Here is a 13,027-nt window from a genome sequence, read left to right as displayed (position 1 = left end):
TAAAATGTCAATACTACCCAAAGCAATCTACATATTCAATACAATTCCTATCAAAATAACATGAGCATTCTTCACAGAGCTAGAACAAATAATCCTAAAATTTGTATGGAACCAGAAAAGACCCCGAATAGCCAAAGCAATCTTGAAAAAGAAAACCAAAGCAGGAGGCATCATAATCCCAGACTTCAAGCTATACTACAAAGCTGCAATCATCAAGACAGTATGGTACTGGCACAAGAACAGACACTCAGATCAATGGAACAGAATAGAGAACCCAGAAATGGACCCACAAACGTATGGCCAGCTAATCTTTGACAAAGCAGGAAAGAATATCCAATGGAATAAAGAGGGTCTCTTCAGCAAGTGGTGCTGGGAAAACTGGACAGCGACATGCATAAGAATGAACCTGGACCACTTTCTTACACCAGACACAAAAATAAACTCAAAATGGATGAAAGACCTCAATATAAGACAGGAAGCCATCAAAATCCTCGAGGAGAAAGCAGGCAAAAACCTCTTTGACCTTGGCCACAGCAACTTCTTACTCAACTCATCTCTGGAGGCAAGGGAAACAAAAGCAAAAATGAACTACTGGGACCTCGTCAAAATAAAAAGCTTCTGCACAGCGAAGGAAACAATCAGCAAAACTGAAGGGCAACCGACAGAATGGGAGAAGATATTTGCAAACGACGTATCAGATAATGGGTTAGTAGCCAAAATCTATAAAGAACTTATCAAACTCAACACCCAAAAACAAATAATCCAGTGAAGATATGGGCAAAAGGCATGAATAGACACTTCTCCAAAGAAGACATCCAGATGGCCAACTGACACATGAAAAAAATGCTCCACATCACTCATCATCAGGGAAATACAAATCAAAACCACAATGAGATACCACCTGACACCTGTCAGAATGGCTAATATTAACAACTCAGGCAACAACAGATGTTGGCGAGGATGCGGAGAAAGAGGATCTCTTTTGCATTGTTGGTGGGAATGCAAGCTGGTGCAGTCATTCTGGAAAACAGTATGGAGATTCCTCAAAAACTAAAAATAGAACTATCCTATGACCCAGCAATTGCACTACTAGGCATTTATCCACAGGATACAGGTGTGCTGTTTTGAAGGGACACATGCCCCCCATGTTTATAGCAGCACTATCAACAATAGCCAAAGTGTGGAAAGAGCCCAAATGTCCATCGATGGATGAATGGATAACGAAGATGTGGTGTGTGTGTGTGTGTGTGTGTGTGTGTGTGTATGTGTATATATATATATATATATATATATATATATATATATATATATATATATATAGAATGGAGTATTACTCGGCAATCAAAAAGAATGAAATCTTGCCATTTGTAACTATGTGGATGGAACTGGAGGGTATTATGCTAAGTGAAATTAGTCAGTCAGAGAAAGACAAAAATCATATGACTTCATTCATATGAGGACTTTAAGAGACAAAACAGAGGAACGTAAGGGAAGGGAAACAAAAATAACATAAAAACAGGGAGGGGGACAAAACAGAGAGACTCGTAAATATGGAGAACAAACTGAGGGTTACTGGAGGGGTTGTGGGAGGGCGGATGGGCTAAATGGGTAAAGGGCACTAAGGAATCTACTCCTGAAATCATTGTTGCACTATAAGGTAACTAATTTGGATGTAAATTTTAAAAAATAAAAAATAAAACAAGTCAAAAAAAAAAGAAAAAAAGAAAAATCATACAGAGTATCATTTCTTATCACAATGGTATAAAAGTACAAACCATTAACAGAAGGAAAGCTGGAAAATTCACAAATACATGGAAATTAAACAGTACACTTTAGAATAACCAATGGATAAAAGAGAGAATCAAAAGGGAAATGAAAAAGTATCTTAGGACAAACGAAAATGGAAACACAACATATCAAAATTTTTAGTATGCAGCAAATGCAGTTTTAAGACAGAAGCTTACATTGAAAAACTCATACATAGAAAAATAGAAAAATCTCAAATAAACAACCTAACTATACACATCATGGAACTAGGGGAAAAAAAAGAACTAAGACCAAAGTTAGCAGAAGGAAGGAAATAATAAAGACTAAAGCAGAAATAAATGGAGAATAGGACAACAATAGAAAAGATTAACAAAACTAAGAACTGGTTCTTTGGAAAGATAAATAAAAATGTTTAGCTGTCCTAAGAAAGACAGACAGAAGACCCAAATAAATAAATTATAAATGAAAGAGGAGACATTACAACTGATACTATAGAAATACAAAGGATTATAAGAGAGTACTATTAATACTATTGCCAACAAACTTGACCACCTAGAATAAATAAGACAAATTCCTGAAAACATATAAGTTGCCAAGACTGAATCATGTAGAAACAGAAAATCTGAACAGACCAATGAGTAAGGAGACTGAATCAATAATCAAAAACCTTGCAATAAAGAAAAGCAGAGATCAGATGTTTCCACTGGTGAATTTTACCAAACACTGAAAGAAGAATTAACAACAGTTCTTCTGAAACTCTTTCAAAAATTGAAGAGGAGGCCAGCATTACCCTGATACCAAATCCAGGTAAGGATACCAAAGAAAAGAAAACTACAGGTCAATATCTATTTTAGAGACAGAGAGACAGAGCACAAGTGGGGGAGGGGCAGAAAGAGAGACAGAATCTGAAGCAGGCTGCAGGATCTGAGCTGTCAGCACAGAACCCGACGCGGGGCTCGAACCCATGAACCATGAGATCATGATCTGAGCTGAAGTGGGACACTCAACTGACTGAGCCACCCAAGTGCCCCATCCTATGGCTTTCTAATTCTTTATGCCTTGTTAACCCATCGGTGCAAACTCAGGGAATTAAATAATACACCTTAATTCTACTAAGGTTTACTGAAGGTCAAATAAGCTCCTGTTATTTCTGTTCCAATTTGTTAGCAAGAGGATGACTTAGAGTAAATGGTTAACTTTGTCTCATAGTTTTCATGAGTAATTGTTAAAATAGCTTTCAGGGTCTTTGGTAACCTAAAACTTGAACATTTTGCTTAAATGTTAAATCAAATTAAGTTCATCAGACATTTAGGGTTCTTCCAAATCAAATGGACTGCTGAAGCATTGCTTACTAAACATAGGTTTATGCTTCTGATGTCTTATGGCAAAAAAAAAAACCCCAAAGTAAGAATATTTAAATCCATTAAAAAAACATACTATATGCCTAATGGATTCATAAGTCTGCCACCTAAAAAATTTCTGATATAACAGTTCACAATTGGTTACTACCTAGTTTTCACTGGAGACTAAGGTTTCTAAGAGTTAAAATTCTGCTATATGTAATTAAGGCTAATGGAAATAAGTAACTTCATATATAAAAAAGTAAGAGATATGTAGGATCTAAAAAACCAAAATACATTTTTGTTAATGGTAATAAGTAAAATAAGTAAGTATATAAATAAATATAATTTTAACAAAAAGGGTAAAACAACAGGACAACACACCCTTTTAATTTTTTTTACTTAAGCCTTGGTTGGAATTACCCATTCTTTATAATCCACAAGGCCAAGCAATTATAAAATGAACACATAATATGCTCAAAAATATGTGAAAGAACAAACAAACAAAAAGGGGGGAGATACCCCTGGCTGTCTGCATTATAACCTCAGCTCCTTCTTGATAGTGCTATGATTACTCTTAACTTTAAAAATCTTAATCCTCAAGTACTAACTGCAGCTGAATGACATTCTTCAAAATCAGATAAACCCTCTCACCCTATGGTGGTACTATCCAAAATCCCCAAAGGGGGGCTCACACGGACTGGGCCCACTGAACTTCTCACCTGGGGTCGAGGATATGCTTGTGTTCTTTCAGATTCTGGACCTCTGTGGATTCCCTCTTGGTTGGTGAAGCTGTACCATGCCATAATGGAGACCCCCAGGATATCTTCCAGTGAACTAGGACATCCAGAGAATGACTCTGAATGAGCAACCACTGCCCCCCTTTTTCAAGATGGAAGAAGCCTCTTCATGGACTCCTCATCCTGAAGCCACAAACACAAGTTTTTGCCCCTGATATAACATGGGGAAGCCTTAAACGCCTGTCTAACCAGGCTGTCATCCTCTTACAACACAATGATATTGCATATGCCCCTAATTCGCATCTGATGGCCATGATCTCCATCATTAACAAGAATTTGATATATGTAACCCTGATTCTTCTCCTTGCCCTCATTTGTCCAGGCCGAGCTCAATATTCATATTGGGCTCATCTCCTTAACCTACCTATATTTGATAGCTTAACACTCCTAGCCTGGGATATTTCTATTAGCAATAATGGCAGAGTTCATGGAAGGAGCCAATCTTAACCGGCCCTTCCAAACTGAACAAGAGTATTGGCTTTATATGCCAAGACCTCAATGGTGGCTTCTTCCAGCACCTCCTGTGTGTGTTACTAAATTTAGCAATTTATCTGTTTGTCGCAAACTAAAAATTAACTGGCTTTTATGTGTACAGCCCAAAACCTCTACAAGGCCAGAGAATTTTACCTTTTTGTCAGCCACAAGCTTTGATTTACCTCAAAAAACAAACATATCTCACACTCCTAATGTTATAGCTTGCTCTAGTCTCAAATATTCAGACCACCCCTGGAATAATATTCCTTGGACAACCTGTTATGGAGAGATTGAGCATAATCTTCGCTGGGGCAATTGGACTATTATTGAAGGGGTCCTAGAGGACACCTTGAAACAAAATATTCAAATAAAACCATATCCTATGACCAGTCTAGTAGGGACAATATTTTCTGGAAAGACAGAGCTTGTCAGGCCCTTTAATTAATGCACATAAAGAGAAATTAAAAGGACCGGTTTGTTAATCTTTGTAAGCTAGGCCTTCCCTTCTTCACTTGTACTGTTAGCCATGGTGAAATTTACGTAAATCGACATATTAACATAACTTGGGCTTCCTTGAACAACCATCAGTTTGCATGGACCACTACTTGCGTCCCTTCTCCCTATGTTCTCTTTGCTACCTCCACTTTACAGATCAAACAACTAGAAAATAATTACAATATCTCTACCTCCCAGGGCTGGTTTATGTCCTGCATAAATAATTATAACATTACCCAATTAAATATCTCCTCTTTATCAGTACTTGGCGCATCTCGGCCTGGGTTCCTGTAATAGCTCTGAGCCCTATATGCATCCATCAGGACTAGGCACACTTTCCAAGTTTGTTCAACACTCGTAAGGCAAAAAAGATTTGTTGGCCTGTTAATCATGGGCATCCTAGCAGCAGTAGGCGCTATGGTCTCTGCCACTGTTATTGGAATCTCCTGCATCATACTATCCAAACAGCCAATGTCCTTAATAAGTTTATGGTCAACACTACCAAAGAATTTATAAGTCAAACTTCTATTGATAGACAAGTTTTGGCCTGCCTCAAAGCTCTTGAGGCTGCAGTGGAATTTATTGGAAAAAGACAGGAGGCCTTGTTCCTTCACTCTAAACTGTCCTGCGACTCTAACTACCAGCATATTTGCATGACTGGCATACCTTATAATCACTCCCAAGCTTGGGATGCTGTCCAGACACACCTTCACAGTGTTTTTTCTTCCTACCTCTCTAACAATATAGAAACTTAGATATGACTTGTATCAACAGCTACAATATGCAGAAGACTAACTTAAAAATGAGTGGGCTGATTCCTGGGCAATGTGGCGTGACCTAAATCCTTTCTCACTTACAGCCAGCACTCATCTTAAACTGTGGATAACTCTGGGAAGTGGAATGCTTTTACTGTGTCTCTTTTTACATATTTGCAGAATCACCCTCCAAACCATCCAAAAGCAAAAGGACCAGGAGCTCATTATGATGGTCCTCAAACACTAAACTAGAAGAACCAAGAAAAACAAAAAAAGGGGGAACTGTAGGGAATAAGTTTAGGAATTCCCTGAGCTTGCCCTGATGGATTAACAAGGCATAAAGAATTAGAAAGCCACAAGATGAACACACCCAAGTTTGGGTAAACAAGATTAGGTAAACAGGGCAAAGGCCCTCAGAATAGGACAAAGGTATAGGAACAGGAAATCTCAGGATGAAAACATCCAAGATGAGGTAAACAAGATTAGGTTTCAGGGCAGAAACACCCTCCAATTTAGTACAATAGCAGAAAGCTGCTTTCACTGGAAGGAAGGACAAAATCAGGTAAACAGGGCTATAGACCACAGCAGGGCAAGTTGCCTGAAGTGGAGCTAATTAGCAAAAGAACGGTGCCTTATTAATCCTGAAGTAGCATGCTCTTTCTTGTCCCTAGGCCAGTTTAGGTAAACAGAGGCGGTGCCTCACATCTGCTGTAAACAACCTTCCACCCAGCACCAGAATTTTATTTTGTATTGACCCAAACCCCTAACACTGCATATCTTCAAACCCACTTTCCCCCACGCCCATGAATTAATGTTCACAGTTTCATTGTCTCTTTGTGCATGCCCATCATGTTGGTAAGATTTCTGATCCTAATAAAAACAGAGCAAGGACCCTTATTCAGGGCTCTTGTCTCCTCTTGGACATTACCCTCTCTGGCATTTCAATCCTGCATCCACTCTCTTGCTGGACAAGAGAGAACTCCAGACCCAGAGTCTATGACATGGGAGTCCTAAACTAAAAAGCTTCTGCCCAGCAAAAGAAATCACTGGCAAAATAAAAAGGCAACCTATGGAATGGGGGAAAACATTTGCATACCACATATCTGATGAGGGATTAATATCCAGAATATATAAAGAACTTAATAGCAAACAATAACAAATAATAAAATTTAATAATTGGCAAGGGACCAGAATAGACATTTTTTTCCAAAGACATACAGATGACAAATAGGTGCATGAAAAGATGTTCAACATCACTAATCATTGGGAAATGCAAATCAAAACCACTGTGAGATATTACGTCACACTTGTTAGAATGACTTGTTATCAAAAGGACAAGAGATAACAAGTATTGACGAGGATGTGAGAAAAGGGAACAATTGTGCACTGTTGGTGGGAATGTAAATTGGCATAGCCACTTTGGAAAACATTATGGAGATCTCAAAAAATTAAAAATAGTAATACCACATGATCCAGCAACTCTCCTTCTGGGCATATATTTAAAAAAAAACAAAGCCACCGTCTTAAGATATCTGTACTCCCACGTTTACTGCAGTATTATTCACAATAGGTAAATATGAAAACAACTTAAGTGTCTATTGACAGGTGAATGGATAAAGAAAATGTGTGTGTGTGTGTGTGTGTGTGTGTGTGTGTGTACATCACACTTTATCTATGTATGTGTGTGTATATATGTATATACGTATATTGTATACATCTTTTCTGTTTCTCTATATACAAGCAGAAGCAGAATTTTTAAAAAGACAATAATTTACTGAATTGAAAGAAAAGACCTATGTGTCTTTCTTTTTTCCCCCACCCACCCCTTCTTCCTTCCTTTCCTCAGTGTAGGGGTATTCTTTTGTTTTTTTTAAGTTTATTTATTTATTTTGAGAGGGGGAGGGGCAGACAGAAGGAGAGAGAGAATCCTAGGTAGGCTCCGCGCTGCCAGTGCAGAGCCTGATACAGGGCTGGATCTCACAAATGGTGAGATCATGACCTGAGCTGAAATCAAGAGTCAGATGCTTAACCGACTGAGCTACCCAGGCACCCTGGAATATTCTCATCTCCAGAGAATCTGAGAAATTTCCTCCTATACTTCTATTGGCTCTACTCAACTAGAATTCAATTTCAAATGCTTATTATAGTAGTTTGACTTTTTTCTCAACTAATTAAGATACATAGTGGAGGCAATAAATAATCAGTGAGTGGAGGAACAGCAGTAATACAAGAGCTAACTCCCTTACCTGTCACTTCACAAGTCAGTGTAACACTCTGTTTCTCTTTGACCTTCATGTCTTCCAATGTATTTTCGCCCACAATGCGAGGTGGCACTAAAAAAAAAAAAGTTAAATGCAGAAAAAAACAGAAAAAGTAAGCAACTATTCTAACAGCAGGATTATTATTTTATAAGCATCTTTGTTTATATTTTTATAAGCTATAACCTTTAAAACAAATCCCCAAATTCTCATTATTTGTTTACTAGAATAATGTCATAACATTATTTTGATCAATTCCAATTTTTAGATATAGTATAAAGTTATATGCCATGAATTCACTTATAATGAATTTTATTGTAACATAAGTTATAAAGTCTGGATAAAAATGCCAACAAGTTGATAAGAACATTTATTAGACATTTATTTCTCCCACTGTAACTCTGATAAATATTCACATGAAACAAGTATCAGAGTCTTAAAATATTGTTGAACAATTGTGAACTGAAAAGACATGGCATTTCAGGCATTTTAATCCAACGAATTACATCCAAAATTATTCTAACACTGAATTATTGCCAAAAGTATCAGCCCAGGGGCCAAAGAATATATGAATGTGAGATCAAGCTGTAGATAAATTTTAAATGTACATACAGAATGCATTAAGCCAACTGAAAATTATAAAAATACCTAATACTGAAAGCCCAAAGATTCTTCTTTCTTCACCAGCTGCATTTCTTACAACACAAGTATACTGTCCCGCATCTTCTATTCTGGTCTGCATCAACCGCAGAGTCCTGCCTCCTAGAGAAGCAAACCACCAGATGACTCAAAAAGAAACCGATAACTTTACAAGTTGGCCAACTAATGCTCAATTTAGATAAAATTCAGTCAATATGCTTCAAAGGCCTTAAACATTCATTTAAGTCAAGTATTTTTTTTAAATCATGTTTTAAGTCTATATGAAACAGAAAGGGCAATTCAGAATAATTTTTTGGTTGAATGGATAAAAACATTAATGCAATGCTAGGTGACAGCAGGCAAGAAACAGAATTTCAGAGAGGTGATGTTTGAACATAATCTTAAAAGGCAAGTATACTTTAACACATAGAGGAGTTGAGAGAAATCACTGTTAAGTAGACTATGAATGAGGTAGTACAGGAGAAAACAGATGTGGGTTGTGGTACTTAAAGGTGAGGGAAGCAAGCCTGGGTGACTCAGTAGGTTGAGTGTCCGACTCTTGATTTCAGCTTAGGTCATGATCCAAGGGTTATGAGATTGAGTCTTGCATTGGGCTCCGAGCTGAGGGTGGAGACGGCTTGAGATTCTCTCTCTCTCTCTCTCTCTCTCTCTCTCTCTCTCTCTGCCCCTCCTCCCCACTCACTCCCTCTGTCTCTCTAAAAAAAAAAAAAAAAGAATCAGAGAAGGTGAAGCCAATATTTAGAGATAAGACTAGTTGGAGTAGGGCCAGACACTTTGGCCCCTTGAATGCTTTGCTATGGAATTGGGACTTTATCATGCTCACTAAAAGCTATGGAAGTGTGTAAACAAAAAAACGTCATGATGTGATCTGTGCTTTAGAAAGACAACTGTGACAGGACATTTAGGAAAAGATTCCCAGTTTGCCACTGGGCATATGAAATGGGAATGTGAGAAAAAGAACTACACAAGTAACCCAGACTATGGTGACATCACTCTATAAGGAATGGGGGAAACCACGAAGACCAACTACTGGTCTTCACCTAAGTATCATGGAGTCCTAGAATCATTTCGATCAAAGTCTGTGGGCGTCACTTGACTGACTAGCACAACTCTGCTTTTGTTACATTTTATGTTTTGTACTTCTATGTAGGGACAAAAGATTCTGCATCTATGAAATGCTTGTAGACTGAGAGGGAGGCTCTGATATGCTGAAGGGTCTAGTCACACCCTGAAGGACAAAGGAAGAGGAGCCAGTAAATGGGCTGAAGCAAAGCTTGAAGAAAACTAAGGCACACTGAGAGGAGAGTCCTTGAAACCATTTGAGAAGTACATTCTAAGAAAAAAAAAGTAACTCATGTCTTAGATTTTGTAATACGTTTCTACCTGGTACATTTTTGCTTAGTACTCTGAATTTGAACTAAAAAAATGGAAATGGTTAAACATGGAATTTTCATGTAAATATTCACCTGGCTCTGGATTTCTCAGGAGAGTCCATCTGCTTTGTTTTTATAAACACAAGATGTCACTGAGCTTTTCCTGTAAGCAACCTTCCTATCTTCAACCCGTTGAAAGGCGAGCTAGGTAGTAACTTATTTAGACAAAGTTGATTACCTGAATTCAATCTTTTTTTTTTTCTGAACTGAATTTAAATAAAGAAAGTTAAATACAGAAATTGTGTAAACATGTCAAAAAAACTTGTGTTAATTCGGCAGGGATTCAGGTACTCACTGCCAAGTTAGTGAGACCATAATATGATTCCAGCTGAGAGATATTAACACAATACAACTTTTATGGGTTATTTCTAGCTCTGCAAACCTCAACCTCCTAAATCTCATGATCTTTCTTTTGTTTCCTGGTCCTCTCACTTAATCCAGTGAGAAACAAAAGATCTGACAGTAAGTTATACTTAAATGGAGATGTTTCTTGTACCTATTAAATTTTTATAGCAGCTATCTGTTCTTGGCAGATAACTTCAAAACAATGACCTTCACAAACATATTGCTTTCAGAAAATCTGTACTTAGTCTCAGGAGAACTAATCTTAATGAAACAGAAGTGTGCAGCAGACCAAGGACCAAGCAAGTCATATGCCATTCATCTGATTCTCATTCATCTATTGCACAATACACATGTTCAGACTGTAAAACTGAATGACTCTTTTGGCAATGCCACGAGGTCAAATACTTTTAATGTGTTCACTCAGGGATCTCCAGCTGCTTGTCAAGCAAAACAAGACTAAATAAAACCAAAACACCACTCCTGTAAATCTAGAATAAGCCAGAGCATATCACTCTTTGTGATAGCAGTACATCACTACTATCTTGCCCTTTTCATTTCAGGAGCCCTGGTGTAGCTATTATATTTAAAAAGAGTTCCTACTTTTTCAGCAATTGAGAATTAAAAAAAGAAGCCAAAAATATGAGGATGATTTCAACAAGAAGATAATGTGTTCAGGTTTTTGGTAGCCAAATTGTAATAAAGCCTTTGTCATTCGTATGCATTTCCTAAGATCAATAGAGACTAGGACTCCTGTGCAGAGGAAAGTAATATAGTTAAGGAAATAGGAAAATTTCCCAGGACAGGGACATCCAAACCTTTTACTTGACTGTCTATGTCAATACTGAACATGTATTGGATGCTTGTGTTAACTGATTTACATATATGAACTCATTTCAACTTTACAAAAGCCCTAAGAGGCAAATATTATTAATATCTTCACTTTGTAGGTGAAGAAATAGAAGTGAACAAAGTAACTTTTTTGGAATTGTAAATTTAGTGAGTATTATAGGCAATAAATACAATAATTATAGCAATATAAATTCTTCATCAAGGTCCTATCATTTATAGACCAACACCTTAAAAAAACAGAGGGACCTTAGGATATTTAGAACTAATTCAAAACTAGGAAAGGATCTTATCTGAAAAAGTCTTCAAAAGTGGGAATTGAAACTTTGAACAAATTTAGAGGCAAGAGGTCACTTACTGTTAAGAATAGTTCATCTTAACTTTTAACAATATAGATATTTTTTAAGTTGCTTATATTCAGACCCAAATCTGTCCCTAGAATCTTCCATAAACTGGCATTACTTTTAGCCTCTGGAACTAGACACATCCAACATAATTCTTTTCTGCACCATGGTTCTTCAAGTCTTTAAATTTAATTTTCACTATGTAACCATAATGTTACATACGGTTTATTTTTCCACCTTAAATACAATCAGAAATGTAAATTATTTTGCAATAAGGTACTATCATGGTTACCTTTCTTTAAAAATATTATCAATAGGTCCTTCCAGTCTTCCTAGTAAGTTAAGTCCAGAATACAATTGGTCTCTTTCTTTTTTTTAATTAATGAAAATATCTTTTATTAATGTGGCAAAATACTGGATTTATTTTCTTGATGACCACATTACACTGTTAATGTATACTGAATCACAAACACAATTCAGAGTTCTTCTTGAAAAATTCTGAAGCCAAATTTCAGCCTAATTTTCATCATTTTAAAAAAATGTTTGAGAGAGAGAGACAGAGAGACAGCACAAGTGGGGGAGGGGCAGAGAAAAAGAGAGAGAGAGAGAAAGAGAGAGAGAGGGAGGGAGGGAGAATCCCAAGGAGGCTCTGTGCTAGCAGCTCAGAGCCCGATTCAGGGCTCTAACTCACAAAACTGTGAAATCATGACCTGAGCTGAAACCAAGAGTTGGGAGTTCAACCAACTGACTCATCCAGATGCCCCCATCATCATGTTTTTAATGTAAGTGCAGAAGTTTGTTTAACTCCATTTTGTTAGGCTTAACTCTAAAGTTTCAAGGTGAGGTGTGTTTGAATTCAGATGCCTTCATTTCAGCATATTACGTATTCTTCTCAGTATCCAAGCCCTTTATTAACCACAGCTTGGCAACATTGTTTTCTTGGTCTGTGTAAGACCTAAAGAGTGAAGCACAGACTCATTCCTAAAAGAGCTAAGCACAGACTCCTGTGGCATGGCCTCGAGACACCTCTCTGCATGCTTACCCTGGTTTATAAAGGACAAACTAATAGATTTTTTTACATAATCAGATGAGGGAGAAGCTGAATATCCCTTTTACATTAATGATAAAGTCCTAGCTCATAGGAAACTAACCCATCCTGAAAATATAAAACACACTCAAATGAAATACTTGGTTATGGAGATTTGTTATAAAATATGATTCATTCTAGACTCTGGCTTCATTTTCAGTATTTCTCTTCATTCCTCACTTTTCAAATTGATTGGTACTTACTGTAGCATGAATGTTCTGACATCCCCATGATTTAAGTAATAAGAAAGTGCCGTGATTTCTTTTTTAAAAAGATCTAGAGATATTTACAGATTTTTTCCCCCTTTTCATAGAGCTTCTGATGTCCTTCTAAATATTTTTTTCTTAATATGACCAGCAATATAGTAAGCAATTAGATCAAAAAGAAAAAATAAAAGAGAGAAATTAAGGAGAGACTGTAGCC

The 13,027-nt window shown here is 37.1% G+C and overlaps 1 protein-coding gene across 25 annotated transcripts in view; it reads right to left on the bottom strand.

Annotated features, from left to right (window-relative positions):
- Nucleotides 1–13,027, bottom strand: part of HMCN1 (hemicentin 1) — a 703,321-nt gene that overhangs the window by 123,882 nt on the left and 566,412 nt on the right. For all 25 annotated transcript variants that reach the window (XM_053209695.1, XM_053209701.1, XM_053209691.1 and 22 more), the window contains 2 exons: nt 8,538–8,651; nt 7,878–7,964 (listed from right to left, as the gene is read on the bottom strand). In XM_053209695.1, coding sequence (XP_053065670.1) covers nt 7,878–7,964; nt 8,538–8,651 — 201 coding nt within the window. The remainder of the gene's footprint in view (nt 1–7,877; nt 7,965–8,537; nt 8,652–13,027) is intronic.

The sequence above is a fragment of the Acinonyx jubatus genome, chromosome E4 (genome assembly GCF_027475565.1).
Source record: "Acinonyx jubatus isolate Ajub_Pintada_27869175 chromosome E4, VMU_Ajub_asm_v1.0, whole genome shotgun sequence".
Taxonomy (NCBI): domain Eukaryota; kingdom Metazoa; phylum Chordata; class Mammalia; order Carnivora; family Felidae; genus Acinonyx; species Acinonyx jubatus.
This window is presented reverse-complemented; position numbering and strand designations above follow the sequence as displayed.